The 19,016-nt window shown below is 39.6% G+C and overlaps 1 protein-coding gene across 1 annotated transcript in view; it reads right to left on the bottom strand.

Moving 5' to 3' along the window:
• Positions 1-10,828: 10,828 nt before the first annotated feature.
• The window catches only part of PTPRK (protein tyrosine phosphatase receptor type K), a 416,718-nt gene continuing 408,530 nt past the window's right edge, over positions 10,829-19,016 (bottom strand). The window contains exons 27-31 of the mRNA XM_086461237.1: positions 17,185-17,316; positions 16,828-16,953; positions 14,714-14,877; positions 13,318-13,453; positions 10,829-10,882 (exon numbers count right to left, since the gene is read on the bottom strand). Of these exons, the coding sequence (XP_086317363.1) occupies positions 10,829-10,882; positions 13,318-13,453; positions 14,714-14,877; positions 16,828-16,953; positions 17,185-17,316 (612 nt within the window). The remainder of the gene's footprint in view (positions 10,883-13,317; positions 13,454-14,713; positions 14,878-16,827; positions 16,954-17,184; positions 17,317-19,016) is intronic.

The following is a 19,016-nucleotide window of genomic DNA, read 5'->3' as shown; positions in this document are numbered from 1 at the left end:
AGAAAAGGTTCCAGGTGCGATTAAATAGATACAGGTTTTTAACTTAAGGCAGAATCCAGTACATTCGGCCATAAAAAATCTAGGACTAGCATAAGCAACAACATACAATTGCTTCATATCATGCAAAGATAAGCACTCCCCTCTTTTCCAGCCCTATTGCTCCCTTCCTGAGAGCAGAGTGTCTTTTCCAGCATGTCCAGTACCATTAACATAAACAGGATGTTCACCAAAACCACACTAATGTCCCCAGTGGTGGTACATGTCCCACCCTCTACTTCACACGAGAAAGAAACACAGTACTTGCAATGGCTGCTGGCCAACATCTTTTTCCAATCCTGCACAGCCTTCACCATCTTTGGGGTAGACTACGATAAACAGGGAGGTCATAAACAGCATGCAGCACACTTCCCATTGTGAGAAGCTATGCCTTTAGAGACTCATTTGGGAAGATGGAAAAAAAAGATTTTTCTCGAAGAACTCATAGGTAGCATTTATTCTAACTTTTCTAGTGTATATTTTAGCCTTCCTGTTAAAATACTCAAGGAAGAGGCTTCGACATGTGTTTTCTTACCTATTTTGTCTGCTTTTCCAAAGCTAAATAAATCTCATGACTTTTCATGTGAAGTGGTAACTTACTGAGTAGGATATACTGCATCCATTTCTTCTTGTAGGCAGCCTTGCAATATGAAACATATGTTACGATCCAGCCAAGGCTCTTTCACTTTGTCCTTCTCCACAAACTTCATTTAAATTATCTATGATTTCAAACAATCTGTAAAGAAACATCCTGGGGCTTCCACTTCGGAGTTTAAGTCTTTCTGCCAGCCTTTCATCTTGTCTTCAGTTTGTTGCATCTACATTTATTTGACATCCAAGAGCATTTGTGACCCTTGGGCATCTCCTTCAATGTGTTCCTAGCACATGTTCTCCCGGGTGAAGCATACAGTGTGGCAGTTGGACCCTTCTCCTTCCTTCTCCTCACCATACTGTGAGAGACCCCAAGCTAGGGGGTGCTGACAGCCTGTGGGGCACTACGGCATCCTGGACCTTCTGGTGCTGAGCACGTTTTTAGATCTAACAAACAGCCGGCATGAATAGATAAATATGTTTTGAAAAATGAAAGTCTACAGCCCCCTTCACATCTCTCTGAGAAATGTATTTATAATTGTTCTTGTAGAATTACAAGAACAATTAATTCAACAATTAATTCAAACAGACTTCCCATGGCTAGAGGATGAAATCTGAAATCTGCAAAGCCATCACTTACACCAAAGTCCATTTTACAAACAACATATTTTGCTCATTTCTTTTTCTGTGTTCTGCTTTCTGCTCACCTACAAAACCCACCAACACAGTATGGCTGAAGACAAGCTTGCCAAGGAAGACTTAATACATCATATAAGAGAAGATACTTTAAAAAGTGGGAAAAAGCACCCAATCCAAACACTCAAGCTCTTCATAGAAGACAGAATAAAATAAAATCAAAGCAAGCAGTTACAGCAAAAAAACAGACCAAGGACTGAAAAAAATGCTGAACAAAATTTGCTGATTTGTGTTTTAGTATGCAGTTGAGGATGCTTTACATCTTCCTAAAACTAGCAGATAATCAGAGCCCCTTGCTCACCCAGGCCTGCCCTGTGGTAGGCACTCATCACGATGCTGCTCCCTGGGCTTGTCCTCTCTCCTTGCTTGGACAGTAGCAAAAAGAGCAACTGACTCAAGACATGCTTGTAACTTGGGGTCCGTCACCTCATTTGGGGCAGTTATGGTCTTCCCAGAATGTTGTGTTTCTGAATTTTGTTGCCAAGCCATGTGTTTTAACCCAGCACCATGGTACAGGCAAGAACACACCTCCTCACTCCCACGTGGACACCAGATATGGTAACAATATTGGAAGCTGGGTGTGTGAAAATTCATTTTTGCCACACTCCCTTTACTAGTTAATGTTTAAGTCTCATTTCAAAATCACTTCACTGCAGCAGACTTCAGGAATGGCCATGACAGTTAGTTACACCATACAGACCAGAGTACCAGATATCCCTATTTCCCTTAACACGTAGGATCTTTATTGAGTTAACCAACCACTCCCACGTATTGTTGTGTTAATCTTTTTGTTCAAATCAAACCCACCTAAACACATCACTAACCAAACTTCTTCCTGTGCTGTTTCACATGACTTTTAAAGCCTTCTCCTCACCATACTGAGAGGCCCTTAAGGAACTGAAAAGGAGAGACCTTTAAAGAATTGGAAGGGAGGGGAGCAGGCTTTTTCCCTCCTCCCCAGGCCAGAGAAGCTCTGGAAGGAACAAAAGAGCAACTGCAGTTGCTTCACTTTGTAATTAAGTTATTGCCATCCTGCTCAGCAGACTTTGAATGACAAACGGCAAGAAGCTTGCTTTCAGAGATGCCTGCTGATCCTGGCTCAGATGAGATGGAGGAATATCATGGCCGATCCCTGCCAGCTTAGCTTCAGCCTGTGTTAAGATGTAGAAGATAAGAGTAGAGGAGGAAAAAAACATCAGTGAAAACAAGACTTAAACAAAAAACAAAATAAAAGAACAATACAGAGCAACCTAAACTATATTTTGGAAAGAGCAGTATACTATATCCATTCGTTGGATCCCAGTTATGTTCAAAGACCACTGCAAGAAGAGGAAAAACAACCAGGTAAGAGCGGAGTCTAGTCTGAAAAACAGTCTTTAAAAGAGATGAGCATCTGTCCTCCTTTGTTTGTGTGGCCTGTGACAAGTCCAGAATAGGCACCTCATAAGGAAATTCAAGGTAATAAGCAAGATCAGGACATCATGATACTGTGATGAGTCTTCACATGACCAAGCAGGTGTGTTACTTAAAGTCTTAAAAGTGAAGATGTGGAAAATGCAGGCTTGTATGTGTATATCATTAAATTAATTGTCATGTTTTATTCTCTTTTCCCAGGGCCATCTGCTAATTCAGTTTTTATTTTGGCATGCTGGACTGTAAGCACAGATAACAACTTGCAGGTCATAGGCTCCTCCCCCACCAAATTTTTGCAATTTTCCCCAAACACTAAATGGCATAGGACTCTGAAGCTATTTCATTTATCAAGTTGGCTTATGTTTTAAAGACAGTCAGAATTCTTCTCAGTCTTCAGAATCCTTTACAGTGGCTCTCCTGAGGCCACAGTCAAGCAGCTGCCTCTCAGAGTGCTCTCCCAAAATGCTTCCCCTTTCACCCCCCAGTCTCTCATGTTGCTTTTCTTAGTATAACTTTTCTTCTTCTAAGAAAGCAAAAGCAAAAGCAAACCATAATTATGTTAAAAAACAAGCATCGGAAAGGAGCCTGCAAAGTAGCATTTGGCTCTCAGTTAACAGCGGAGTAGGGGCTGAGATCATGCCTGTGAAATCACACCTGAGCTATAATTTACTGTCATGTTTACTTCTCATTTGTTGCTTGCCCTCAAAACTAAGATAAGGACTATCTGAATGATCATTTTCAGCATTGCTGCAGTGTTGTTCTCCTTTTCTTGATCAGCAATAACAAATACAGTATCACAAAAATTGCACCTTGTGGGCTTCAAGGCAGCTAACTGCCTGAGTCCAAAAAACCAAGCAGAGTTCATAAGTCATAAAATGAGGCATGTGAACTGATCCTCAAGTCTCTTGCTTGTGCTAAGCAAAGTTTGTTTTGCGGGATTATTATTTTTTAAATTTTTCATGATACCTACTCAGATCTCTCCTTTATTGAATGAGCTACTCACATAAACTGCCCAGTTCTTTCCTTGACACTCAGCATCTTTCATTCTCAGTGGCCTAAACCATCTGTTCAACCTTGTTTGACCACAAGCATGACATAGACTCCACATTTGAAACTTTTTCACTGACTGGGGCCTTCAGGATTTTTATTTTCTTCCATATATTTCACAGTTGCATGCTTTTTGGAAAGTTCCCGTCTAGTCTAGATTTTTTTACACTCTCCATCCAGCCTATAATCTTACATCCAAGGCCAGTGCTTTCTATGTTGTTATCCAAATAACCAGCAAACGAGATTCCTATCTTCATGCTGGTTGCAGTCAGTTCACTATTTTATTCTCTTTCTCTTGCACAAAGTTTATAAATCCCTCTGTGCAAAAGCAAAAGGCCTATTCCTTGGGCCTCTGCCCACTGCAGTTCCCCCCTGAATGCGCTATAGCATCCATCATACCTGTACCTGCTACCTTTAATCCACATACCAACAGTTCACTTGTACTTAAGGACAGAGACTGCTGCAGGCTGTGACTGACTACTTAAAGGACTATGATCTTAGAAAGGGGCTCTGTTAAGGCTATTATTTGAAGTAAACAAGTGCCTGGAAGGGAGGCACACTGAAGTAAAAACAAAGCCTGTGCTTCTTTCTCGTTTTTTTAAAGACATTTTTAAAAGCTTTTGCTACAGACAAAACCACACAGCTATTTTCTCACAGCTGTAATTACAACTCACTGTCACACTAGCTGAACCAGCTCATCTCTCTGGAGGAGAAATATTAGAAGAACCTACACTATGCCTAGTGCTTTTGTGCTCCATTTTTATCCTCATCCCTGAAGTTGTCTGACCTATGAGACCTACTGCTCAAGCACTGTTGTATTTCTTAATGCAAGCTGGAAACCTTGATGGTTTCAGAAGATGAAACTAAGCAGCAACCTATTTATACAGTTTAAACTGCATCAACCGAAGCTTCAATGATACAAAGTTGTGCAACAGAAAAGGTTGCAGCAGCGCCTCAGCTTCCTAAGCCTATGAATTCAACCTAACTCGAGGTGAAGGAATACAACCCTTCAGCAGGTGGTTTCAAGCATTTTCAGTCAATAGAGGCAATTTCATGTTGCTAAGCTGTATCATGGGCAAGTTTCATAACAACTTCGTCCTGAAACTGGGGAAAAAGGCTACAGCATCATGTTTTGTGCTGATGATAGCTCGGACTGTGGGTCCAGATGGGCTATTTATTGTGCCTGCTCATGGACAGAGCAAGCGGATTAGAAAGTGTAATAAAACATGAGTAGCAAGACTTAATATCCCTGACCGCAAATGAACTGGCATTTCACCTGCTGGGACTCAAGCAAAACAAATGTCTTTCAAAACTTTTCTGAAACTTATCATAGTTTGGCTTCATGGCCGTTACAAAACCCAAGTCACTCAGGTTACCTCAAGAGAGAAACTCTGAAGATACAATAATCTCTGGTTTCACATTTGCTATTGGAGTGCAAAAAGAGAGTAACTTTCTTCAAAATTTCAGGGCTCGGCAAAATGCTGTGTTGTTTCAGTTACTGTTGTACAAAATATGAGATACAAAAAAGAAAGACAAAAGTTTTCCACTGTGAAATGGAAAGAGCACACACTGGTTTGCACCTGGCAGGAAAATACACACATATTATCACAATCTGGAGGTACTGTGTTTTGCCAGATGACATTTTTGTGCTTGTTACCAAAAAGCTCGAGGGTATTCTAAAGCTTGCAGAAAGATCATGTTTCGGTTCCATGTCCAGAAGAAAGGGTTTGTTGCTACTTTTTTTCCTAACACAGACCACATTTCTTCTGCTTACTTAGTGAAGACCTGAAAAAATCTCTGAGCATATGGGAATTTCAAATTTATCTTGATGTAATTTGTGAAGTCAGGACTATTTTCTGATCCAGATGGAAGCTAGAAAGGGTTACAAAGGACTACCAAAATCAAGCTTTTGTATCTCAACAAGGCACAAAAACATCTGTTCTTTGTTGGCCAAGACACAGTTAATAAACATTATTATTAGGTAAGCATCCTATTGTGCCTGTCATCATACAAGTCAATCTCTGCATAAATTAGGACTCTAAACCCATCAGCAGGGAAAGAATTAATTTCTGAGAAGCATGGGCAAAAATAATGTTTATGCCTGTCAACCACGACCACAATCTCACATTCTTTTATTCAGGCTTAAAGAAAAAGCATCCAGCAAGCTTAAAATAATTTAGAAACACTTCTATATTATCAGCATCTCAAATTTTGCTCAAACAGAGCCTCTAGTTAACAAAATAATAAACCCAATCTTTTGGTACACAAAGGAAAATTTATGGGTCTAAACCTCTACATATTCTTAAAGTCTCATCCTCAGTATACATAATCTGTTCCTAGCAGATCATTCAACCTTAGAAGGTAAAGATACAAGTGACTATCCTGGATCTGCAGAGGTTACAAGACTTTTGACTGTTTAACAATGGAAGAGCAGTAGCAATAAACCACCACAAAGGTTCTTTTGTGAGATTAGGATCACTTACCTCAATTCAAACCTCTACGTGACACAGGAAAGTACAGCAGAAAATGAGTTACTTTTCTTTTCAGTACAGAGCAGAGCACTATAAAAGCAGCTTTTACATTTATTTCAAGATCTCAGGGTTTCTTCTGACACAGCAGCAGAATGAAGCTTAAAAGAGGCCTTTTATACAGTCATTTGTCAGTCCAGGTGGCCTGGCCACGCAATGATTCTGCAACATTTTTTCTCAGGCTGCCCCTTGTCCTTTAACATTTCAATTCACATTGGAGACTCAATGACATAACACTTCCCTACTATTGCTTCCTCAGTTTGCTTTTTTAGACCTTTGATTTTGGAAATTGTTAATCCATTTAAAAGAGCACACTCCTGCAGTAGCTTTTGCTTTCATGTTTCTCTAAGGAATATTGTGTTTCTTAACGTAGTATCTTGGGCAAGGCAAGGACGTACAATAAACTACATAATTCTATTATCTGAGTAACTTCCTGAATGAAATAAACCCCAGTAACTGCCTGCATATACTGGGAATACTAAGCTTTAAGCTTCAAATGCATGCATGTGTTTTCCAGGAAGGCAAAGCCTCTTTCAAAGCTGCTGTTTCCTGATGTCAGCATTTACCCAGGAAGCAGGAAACATAAATGTTAGCATCTCATTGACCAGCTGGAGTCTGATCCCTCTGGACTTGGAAAAAAGTTCAAAACTTGGGTCTTTTCACATCTCCTTCTGCTGGAGATGGGGCACTATGAACAAGGAAGGCAGATTCAGAGGGCTACAAAAAAAAAAAAAAAAAAAGGAAAGAAGCATCTCTCCATACAGGGTGCTGAGGTTTAGTATCTCTCATTTTAGCAAACTTGAATCTCCATGATACTGCTTTAGACAATTCCAAGGATTCAGGTGCTCCAGGCCTGATATGGTCCTTCAGTGTTGGATCCTAAGATCTGGTTATTTAGGGAAATGCAGATAGTTTGAACAGTTACCTCTTTGGTTGCTGTTCTATAGAAAATGAACCAAAGCCATCAGAGACACTCAGAACTCCTTCCACTATGGAGACTTGGACACTCGAGTCATCACTTCTCAGTTTTAGAGCAAAGAATATCTCCTCACACAGAGCAATCATGTTTTTGAGAACCTGTACACTCCGTTGGTTCCTTTCATTATGTGACATCAAACCAGTTTCAACTGCATTAATTTCAAATTTGAATCATCTCATACTCCTCCACAGATGAAGTATTTTGTGCCTCTTCTTTGTTTTCTGACTTGATGCCCATGTGCTCTCTCTGCATTTACTGTTGGTCCAGTCTTCAATTTATGCCACTGAGGAAAGCAGAGCCAGTGTACCTTGCAGGCTGTAGCCACTTGACCAAGTCTGTGCTAATATTTCAGCAAAGGTGGTAGCCAGCAGAGATTTTGAAAAGGAACCTTGAAACCTATGGACTGCTCCAGCACAAGAGCTGCTGACACATTGTGATACGGTGTTGGTGGCTTTTCACTGCCTCAGGGAGTAAAATATCTCCCTCTCCAAGTGCCCAAGGTTGAGAATACTGCTTTCCCTCCAACACACACTCCCTTTATGAGAAATACCTGTTCTCCCTATGGGGCAGGTTTTCATAGTCCCCCCACTTCTGTTTCTTCTGTCTTGCACAGGTATAACAAAAAGATACTGGAGCAGCATCCATCCAGGGGAACAGAGCTGGTGCTCCCAGAAAACAAAGCTAGCATTTGCTGTCACTGGTCGAGATAAGAGAGGAGAAAGAGCTGCCACAATGAAAGCAAACTGTCTGCTCCTGATTTTATACCAAAAACCTGATTCTAGTATTGTCTTTTGCCTAAGAGATCCCCAAGATATACCACTACTGGAGGATGATATTTCTGATCTGCTTCTCACACATCATATTCCCTCTGCATAGTTTTCCCTGGCCTTGCAAGGAAGAACTTCGCACAAGTTTTTCAATCACAAGCTATTGCAAAAGCTCACTAGGTCACCAGAGTCAGCTACAATTACAGAAATTACATGACTTTCAGAGTATCTGAACAACATAGGCAGAGTTCCCATTTGCAGAATAACCACTGGCAGCTCTAATACCTTCTAGCTGGGGGGATGCTCCCACAGCAGACCCCTGTGCAGGCACAGTGTGCTGCGATGCCAGGGTTCATACTGGCATTTGCACAAGTCATGCTTAACGTACAGGGGAAACTAGACACAAAGATCCTACCAAGGGTTATGAAGTACTGATAGGGATGAACCCCACTGTCCCCAACACATGAGCTCTCTCCGAAAATAACTATTCATTCAGCCTAATGATAATGCTACATTTTTGATCAGGAAAGAAAAAAACCAAAACGCCCCATATAAAAAACACTCTGGTCAGTATGGAATGTGGCTTTTGCATTCCACAACTCTAAGTGCTACTCATCTCATCTGTCAAAAAATTAATCTAGACTTCTAAACAACTTTTATGGACAACAGAGGAAGGTTCTTCCAGAGTCCAGTTCATTTAGTCCCAGACACACGTCTAACAGGCAGGATGCATCAGTCTGTGGAAATGGTGCGCTGTTAACATACAAACTGGTGACCAGACAGCTAGCTTTAGATGATACACCCAGCACTTCGACTGCTAAAGTTAGCTGAACAGCATGGCTTCACAGAGAAAGCTGGGAATGTTGCAATTCTGTGTCATGCAGCTTATAATCCCCTTCCCAATGTGGCAAGAGGAAAAAAAAGAGCAATTTTGAGTGTTAAGAATCCAGATCCAGAGAATGTTTTCAAACCTGATTTGTTTACCTTGCTGTTAATAGGCAGGAATTAAAAATGGGTGATAAAAGAAAAAGACTTTTTTTTTTTTATTATTTGGAAGAGGTGGAGCTATGCAATACAGATAGAGGCATTGAAAAAAATCTAGAGGACCAGAATTTCTCTAAACGTTTCTCTGCCATTTATAGTGTTGGATGGGTAATTCCATGTGTCTCAAGTACAGGAAGAAACTTAAGGCATACAGATGATAGAGTCTTCTCAAATAGTCCCTGAAACACTGATGTGAAAAATAATATAACTTCCTTTTGAGCTTTTCCTTATCCAAATATATCGGTCTTCCGGACAAGAATGATTGCTTAACAAGGACAGTAAGTGAGAAGGTATCAAAACAGGAAATAATATAAAATAATCTTTAAATAAAAGTTTAATTCACTTTTACTTTACAGATTATTTAAAAGCACCTTATCATTTTACTGTCAGTTCTAAAACAGACCAACAAGAAACTGGAATGATTTTAGCTGGTAAAATATAGGAAACTTTGTGAACAAATGGATACAAGCTAAGCGAGAGCACAGTAGTATTTTGTACACCACAACTGTAATCAGAATCTGGCATTGGTTTATTCAAATTTTGCTTTCTTGGAAGCAAAGCTTACATGTTCGTAAACATCAAAGTAAACATTGCTTAATTTTACAATTTGCTAAACAAACACTTTTTTTATCCTGAAGGGCATATGCAGAGCCATCTATTTGTCTGGCAGTTCTCCTGTTGAACTGTGCTTCAGTATTTTTTTAAACAATTGGTTCCCTTACAATTTTAATGGTGCTTCAAAATTTCTTCCAATATTGTGCAAGTCATAGGCAAGGCCATTTTGATGTGTGCCCTTCCTTACGTAGTTTTCTGATCAGTACTTAACTAATGCAACTGTGAAAAACTATACATTTTCAGGAAAATGTTTTGATTTTGGTCCTGTAGTTAAAAGACCTTCTATATCTGAGTTGTTTACATGGATCTCAATCACAAGCATGTACACAACAAAACCACTATACCAATGTTTCTTGGTCTATGCATAAAAAGTATGTCTTCTACTTACACTAAAACATACAAAAAATAAACTACAAAAATTGTTTACACTTGATTTCAGCAAAAAAAGCTTTCTTCAAGAAAAATGATTCTTCTTTTTTCAGCCATCAAAAAAGGAATGCAAGTAAACAATAAATACATGTGCTTTCTCCATATAGACATATTTACACTTGAGTCTTTGGCTTATGTTTAAGTTTCTTTATAAAGATCTTTATGTGATCCAGCCATCATTGCACATTAAAACAAAATAAGCCGTTTTTTTTAACTATATATAATATATATATGCAACACTTGAGACGTATAAAGAATGAACCTTACTATCAATTTGCACTGTTATTGTACTTTAACAATGTATCAAAAGAAAAAAAAGAAAAATTAATACCATATAGGAAATATTGATACATGCAACAGATGGTCGCTCTACTGTTAACTGAGAGACGGCTGCATATACAAACACTGAAAAGTCCTAATTTGCGCAAATCTCTTCTGACTCTGGTTTTCATTAAATAGTATTTATGTGGCACTAAATGTTTATACTGTATACAAGCATAGAAACAGATTGAGTTCTTTTATTAAGATACACAACTTCATAAGAAAAATACTTTGCATTTAAAATTTAAAATCCCTCCCACCCCCCTCTTCCCCTAAAATCTTTCTTCACAGGATCAAGAACTGTTGTCAAAACAGCATATTGAGATTCATGTATTTGGTGAACTTTGTCACATCCATTCTGACTAAGAGGATTCCAGGTACTCCAGTGCAACATCGTAGCAGAAGCGATACTGCTCCTTTAAGGGGAAAGAGGGACAAAAATGGAGAAGTTAAATTAAGATTCTAAAGTATTAGCAGCAATATCTTCAAACAAGAATAGTCCTTGCTAACTACTAAACAATCCCAACCTGCCCTACACAAGTATATTAGAAGCTCTGATTTAAAAACTCACCCTAATCAATGAACTTGGAAAAAAACCAACTTGACCATGAAATGCAATGATTTGCTTCCTGATTTTTTCCGCTTCTGAACTGGTTTATCAAAGATGAAAAGTTCTCCTGTCAGACAGGACATTCTTGCAGTGAAAGCACCTCAACTCTGATACACTATTTATATTTAAGTTAGCTGATATTGAGCAGTTAAGTAGTGCCTGCTGCTTGGACAGCCAGGGAATGGCTAGGGAATACTGAGCTGTGACACAAGGCTGCTCTGGGCCTGCAGCCCATTTGTACAGTCGTGTCAATGTAAGTATTTCTCCTTAACAAGGCTACTGTTCAGAGCTGATACTGGAGGAGGGAGGAGGCAGGCGAGAGGAGAAGGCAAGAAGAAGAAAACCCAAGGAAATTAATTCAATTTCTATTGTCCTTGCGACCTAACAAAACGAATCTGCTTTTGTGATTTATTTTTGTTTGCAAAGGAAGCCAGTGGGATCCATTAGCAGGAAGTGGTGGGGATATCTTAAAGGCTTTATTGCACTGCTCATTTTTGTTATCTGATCATGCTGCTGAATGTAGGGCACATGACAGTGTTATATATTGGTTTTCCTGGTTTGTTTTCTAACTAACGACCCAACAGCTGCTGCTGTTCAAGAGTTCTGAATAAAAGCCCACACAACAGAAACACGTAACTACGGAAATTCAGTATCTACAGATTAAACCTACAATGGAATTCAGGACTATTTTGAAACGAAATGTAAGTTTACAAACCATTTATCAGAAACAAGCACAATCTACCTTGGCCTCCCTTTACAGTGACACAAGTAATTTTCCATGTGATCTGACCTGTTTTCTTCACAGCAGCGAACAGAAATCCAGGCAGCAATTCAATGTGTTGTGTCTCAAGATGTCTATGGCACAGCAAACTGCAAAGTATTTGCAGCAAAACCAGGAATACCCAGGCCATTGTCACTGCTGCTACAGGATGCTCTGTCTGTTAACTTTTTAACCATCTTCTTAATTTACATGGTGGCAAGGGATGGAGGTGAGGCTCAATAAATAAGCAAATCATGCCACAGAAGCTACCTGATACTAAGCAAACATTGACACCTGAAAAAAAGGTCTACATGGGAAGAGGCAGCTACGGCCATTTTGCCCAATGTGCAAGTTCACAAGGTCAGAAGGAATTTTCACTATGCATAAACTTCAAAACATTTTTAATTTCAATTGGCATCCCTGATTTTCATGCTGTAGGCTGCCATCTGGCTGAAAAGTGACACTGGCTGCTGGCAGGGTGAGAGTCAAATGGCAGAAACTCCCAAAACCTAACCTGCTTTCACATTCACCTACAGGAAGGAAAAAAATCCACTTGGGAGAATTTTTTTTTAAGGACTTCCCACAATGTTCAGTTTTTGTGACTGAAGTGACACATGGATGGATATGCACTCATACTGTATGCATAAAGACTGATCAGAAGACAGAAGTTATTTTGAGTCCTGGCAATGTAGATAGAAATATTTAGTCTTGTGGTTTTGCTAATTCAGACTCACACTGTTTATATTAGTTTATTGTTCATATTGCTTATTATTTAGGTTAACAGTTGGACTTGATGATCTTAAGGGTCTTTTGCAACCTAAATGATTCTATGATTCTGTATCTTCATTTCCAACATTCTAGATCAAAGTCTTTGATTTTAAAGTTCTGAGCTATCCTTTTGACTACTACAAATCTGAGTAACAAACATTACATTATTCAGTACAGCTTCCAAAACAGCAGACGTTATTAAGAAGCAAAATATTCACATCTCCAGCTACTAATCTGGACTTTACAGTTTATTCCTACCAAGAAGAAATGCCTTGCTCTGCAAAATTTCAAGACAGTTTGTGTGAGCACAACACACTGCAACTTCTCTTCAAATAGACCAAGTTATTTTGGAAGATTAAAGTGCATTCTGTTAACTCAGAATGTTTTCTGTGAAAAGCATGGTAGCACTACGAGAAACGTAGCACAAATGCTTAGCCTGTCCTCTCATGATGTTGACTCGTGTGTACACTCAATAGATTTCCACCACAGGATGTAATGTTTCCCAACCTTACGCTCACGCCAGGAATCAGACCAGCCTCTGCTCAGTCTTTAATACAAGGGGAGCCCAAGACCCAAAACCCCACATCCCTTTCTTCTTGTGGCCCAATACAGGTTTGCTGTGTTTTGTGAGCACAGGACTGAGAACACAGCTCACACAAGCGAGCCTCTGGATCCCTGCTTGTTTGCAGTAATGCCAATGGGCTGGTGCTTACCGGAGTTTCTACCATGTTAGGCTTACTGTTCCGCAAAGTCTTCACAGCATGGAAAACATCCACCACGTTCTGCCTTTTTACCATCTCAACCACAATGCCGATGGCACAGAACATCCCACTCCGGCCACCGCCATTTCTGTATGCAAGGAAAAGGGCGGGTGAAATGTCAGTACTGCATAAAAGAGCATCCAAAACACATTTCTGTTCTTTCCCTCTTAAGCATGAGTGACTCATGAGTCTCACAGGGAGACCAGGCTCTAGCAATCTCCTTGCAGCTCCAGGGTGTTTGGTCTGAGACATTTGTTGTTTCTGACCTTCTTCTCAAGGACTCCTTTTGAATTCTGCCCTTACAGCCCACCATGCCACCCAGCTATGCTATAGCCTAATTTACATAGGCATTAGAAATAAAAAGTTTAACATTAGAAATAAAAAAACAAGTTCAATGGCAAGTACAACATTTTCCATTTAGTTCTGGTAAGAGACTCACTTAAATTATCATATGGTATGAGGATTATCTAGTCAGAGTAATGCAAAGGCATCACTGACTGGATATCTTGTTGACCTTTGGCTATACTTCTGAACTATTCTAATCTTCATTTCAAAGAAATTAAGGTAGGTGCTTCTTCTTCTTAAGTTTAAATTAGCCAGAAGATTCCATGGATAATGAGGAGGGGTGGGCAGAAAGGGCTACAAGTTAATTCTGAACATTTAAACAGAAGCCTTTTTTTAAAAAAGTAAAGAGGAATGCAGAATTCAGTTTCTAAGTTTTAAACTTCATATTTAAATAAGGTAGGAGAGAGACTCGTCATTCTCTGCTTAGGGACAAAAAGATGCTGCCTTTTCAAACCCCCAGACCAGCTCCCATTTAAATACCAGGCTCAGATAAGCAGCCAGTGGTCATTTACCAACAATATTTTTAGGATCATGTAGTGTATTATAGAACTTTTCTCTCATTTCATATATCCATAGCTTTCAGTTTAAAACCCTCAAAATATAGTAGGTCTTCTGGAAAAAATGCAACACATGATATGCCAGAGATACATAAAAAATAACCATCTGGCACTTATCATAAAAGACTTCCTTACTGAAACTGTACAAAAGAAATTTATCTGTGCACATTTTGTACCTGAAAAACATGTTACTATATACAGAAGGAGACAATACACATCATGTCCAAAATACTCATTCAAATGGTACCTTGACCTGACCCAGACAAGTCTGAACATTGACCAAAAGCCAACCTACAATAGCGGTATTTCTTTTTTTTTTTTTAGTAAGAGAAACAAGGGCATGTGCAAAAGAATATAGCCATAAACACTGCTTGAACTTAAAACAAGAACTAATTTACAAGCATTTGTTTGGAGAGCAGCAATTTGACTTTCTCCCAGTTACTTACAGGCAATGGATGATGGTCCGGCCCTCCCCTTCTTCACATTCCTCTTGCCATTTTTCAACCTGAAGTATTAACTTCAAGAAGGATCTCTTGGAAGCTGGTACATCTCTGTGAGAAGCCCATCCCAAATACTGGAATTGCTGCACCATCAGATAGCCCTCTTGTGGCTGAGGGAAACCAAAGAGCTTTAGGTCAATATAGCACACCTTTACTTCTTGGTTTAGAAAACCAAAATATAAAACTAACAAGAAATCTAAGTGTTTATATTATGGACAGATTCCAACATGCATATACATTGCATGCTAGGGTCTCCATTAATTGGTATACTTGAGCGCAAGGAAGATTTCAAAAAAAAAAAGGGAACTACATGGAAGACAACATTACAGTTGACCAATCCACAGTTTATCAATTACTAGTGTAATATATCCTGACTTCTCAATGGACAAATTCCCTGGATTCTACACACCAAGAGTTTTTATCCTTAACATCAATAATCAATTAAAAACATCACTGTTAAATTATTAGACCTACAGAAATGAAGAGACATACCTTTGGCTCCCAGGCATGAACTGACCCCAGTATAAATAAAGAACAAGTAATATTGGTGTACCAATATGACTATTTTCCTTGAAGTCTTGCCAGACTACGATAGTCATGAGAGCCCTGCTGCCAGTCTCTGAGCCTTCCATGTGCTAGATGCTACATAGGGACAGCTTTGAATAGAATTAGACCATCGCAAGAAAGGCCTCAACAACTGGAAGAACAAATAGTCTCTTCAATTTCTTGTGGCTGAAGAAGATGAAAAGGAGTACGAATATGGATTTTAGAAAAGGAAGAACAGCAGAGAGATATTTAGAAGCAAAATGTAAAGGCAAAAAAGGCATGGGAGACAGAAGTAGAGGAGTAGCAAATCAAAACGTCGTAAAAAAGAAGAAATGGAAAAAATTAAAATCGGAAATAAATCAAAAAAGAGAGGAAGTCTCAAAATACAACAAAAAAAGCACTATGGCGTCATATTTGCCAGTGTGCCTACACCTTAGCTTCCTGTAGTTTCCAAACAAGACATGAAGAGCTGAAAATGTTTTTCTTACCACTGAATATAAGCAAAATGAAAATTTGGATAAAATGCTGGCCACATCCAAACTGATCTCTGCACTTTGAAAAATGAAAATGTGACTAAAAGAAAAAAGATCTTCATATACACGGTAATCAGTTTTCCCCACAGGTATTTTTCAACATTAACATAAGTTAAACATATACTTCAAGCAGCAATTGGTGGTGTTTAAGTTCAGTATTGGATGAAAGATACAAAGTAGAAATGGTAAGTGAAATAGGGATTGCTGGTTAACTGTACATGTAACAGTGGCACAAGCATCTGTAACTGTTTACGTGTAAGCAACATAAATAACTGATTTATAGAGGTGAGCTAAAGGAGGAGACACTGTGTGGCAAACAGGGTTTGAGAAGATGCTGTGATAGTGTGAAACACTACGGGACAACAAAAAGACAAGACGGTACAAGGTGTGAAATACCCTACAAGAATGCAAGACTGGCACTGCTACTGAAGTTGAGAAAAAGATGATAAATGTAGGTCAAGGCATAGTGTTGCAGAAGCCTTCACAGGCAGAGGAGCTTTCACAGTTTTTTCACACTCTGCTTTGCAGGGTGCCACAATCCTCCTTTTACATTGTGGTTCTTGCATCTTAGGCTGAGAAGGTACTGGTCGTATAACCAGCCTCAGCGTTCCTGTTCCTGATTCACCCCAGACAAGGTCTTGTAGAAGCTATGAATTAAATACCTGTCACTACATGTTCATTACAAGGATATCTCTTTCACTGTACACCGAACAAACAGAATACTTCTCATACATCTTCTACTCATCAGGGAGAACACCATGGAACAACAGTTATTCACCGTACTGCTCTCTCTGCTTAGTGTGTAGCTATAGAGAACTACTAGAAATTAGTATTAGATAGAGATGCTTGACTGACTCTTTTCTGGGTCACATCTTAAGAACATTAGTATTTTACTATTATTCAAAATTAAAAACCACAAGAACCTAGAGAGCGTTAAAAATTACATGTTTTTCCATTACAAATTGTTACGATAATGCTTACTCTTGTTAGATTGCATATCCTGAAAATTCGGTTTATGACATCGCAGTCCATTGAACATGACATGCATTCCACTTGGATGGGACCATACCGCAGTATCCCTTCCTCAGGCCAGTATTGTGGGCAGCCCTGCACCAGAGCAAAACAGGCATAATTAAATGGTAAGTTACAACTTGAGCCTTGCCTTGTTCCACTGCAGACACCTCACCTAACCTTCACTGAGCAACTAGCACTAATTAGTTGCTGTAAAGCAGAGAATAACTGTAAAGTCACTGCACTGCTCTGCATTTTGATCATGTAGTGTATCCAGAGTGATTAAAGCATGTAACAGTACATGGAAAACTCGAGGCCCAAACTAACCTGTGCTAAGTCGACTTCATTTAACATCACAAGAGAAGTACAGCCGTAGTCATACACTAATCTCCAGAAATCTTTCACAGTGTTTGGTAAAGGATGTTGTGTGACAATAAAAGCTGCTGGCTGCCTGTAGCTCTGTAAAGGCAAATGATTGTATTAGCACTGGTAGAGGAAGTACTTAATAACTTCCACTCAAACACTGCAACAGAAATAACATATAAATAGAACAAAGCTGTGACATCAATTACACCAGATTTCACCAAAGCTGGTGTTAAAAATACATTATCGTCTCCAGCAAGAACAAAGAGGTTAGTCTGCTCAGGTCTGCCTTCTGCTTTGTTACAGGCCAAGCCGTGTTTCAGTTCAGATGTGCACAGGGCACTGAAGACGCTCTTCAGGACTCTGCTGAGCTGAGGCTCAGGCAACTTTGCTCCAGGCACCATGCCCAGGAGATTGAGCAGGAAACCTTCTCCCCGTGTTGCAGAGGGGTGCAGAGGTCTCAGAAAGTCACCCCATCCGCAGCAGGTTACACATGAGCTTTCTGATTGAACTAGGAACTAAGGTCAATCCCAAATTCTGTTTCCGTGCCACAGTCACAGGGTCACCCCATGGAACTGACCTTCAGGATTACTGGGGCCCATTTCCAGCACAAAGCAGAAGTTAAACAGCAAAATACTATTTCCTGTCATGACAGTAGATTCTATTTTCTGTCTGCTGCATTATATGTAACTGCAAATAGGGATTTCCAGCCTTGCATAAGGTAGCTGAGATGCAACTAATAGCAGAGGGGCTAATTGCCTGCAGCACATGTATTATGAGCAGCAAGCAGAAGAGGAGAGATCAGAAGTTTCTTGCAGGCAATTTGCAACTACCCACAGAAGAGTTCTGCAGCAAAGGAATACAGATATGAACTGGTAAGGTAGCACCAACAGGTTAATCTGAGAAACAGAGTAAGAGAGTGAATATTCTTGTAGGTGGATGGGATTGCAAGTCACCATTTTGAAGATGAAGTGCTGGGACTGCTCTGTGCAACGCAGAGACCCCCATGTCTAGTAGCAGCCATGCTGGTACTCAAAGCAGTTTGGCTTTTTTTTTTACTGAAATAAGTAAAGTAAATTAATCTAGGAGAAAGACTTGGCAGGATAGCTAAACCACTTTTGGTATGGAAGTTTGTTTGTTTGAAGGTTGAGATGAGGGATCTTCACGTGTAATATATCGACATACCCTCGAGGAGTATAGTGTGAAGCCCAGAAGGAAAAAAATGCAAATACAATTCTTTTCACCCTTTTCACCCTTCTACGTGCTGTAAATTGTGAAGATAACAAATGAATGTCTTTAGCATCATTTACTTATTTGACAACAGAATAAGGAGGATGATGATTTTTTTAAATCTGTTTGCTATCTTTTTCTAATGCAGGAAACATATTGGGATAGTAGCAGCTTGTGTCCTACTTCCTAGATCTGCCCTGGCAGCAAAGAGGAACAACCGATATTGATTCTTCCCTTGTATTTTTAAGAAATGAAACAGGTATTAGCTGATGTTTTCCTAGTCCTCTTCCCCATCATTTCTGGTCTTTCCCAGGATGAGAGAACATACTGAGCCTGAGATGATCAGGTTTTCAGAAAGAACAGGCAGGAGACCTGCTGTCACACTGGGAAGCAGACACCTTCTCGTGGGAACACAGAGACAGATACATTGTGGAAAGGGGAAAGTTTCCATTTCTGTTTTGCTATTGAAAGTCTTCTTTCCTTGCCCTGCAGTGGGGTTCCCCTCTGAACAAATCAGTGTTAAAAAAAACCCAAACCACCCAACAAAGAGAAAGGGCAAGAAAAAG

This window comes from Leptosomus discolor, chromosome 2 (genome assembly GCF_034619465.1).
Source record: "Leptosomus discolor isolate bLepDis1 chromosome 2, bLepDis1.hap2, whole genome shotgun sequence".
NCBI classification, from domain to species: Eukaryota; Metazoa; Chordata; class Aves; order Leptosomiformes; family Leptosomidae; genus Leptosomus; species Leptosomus discolor.
The sequence above is the reverse complement of the archived record's forward strand: the minus strand, read 5'-3'. Positions and strand labels throughout refer to the sequence as shown.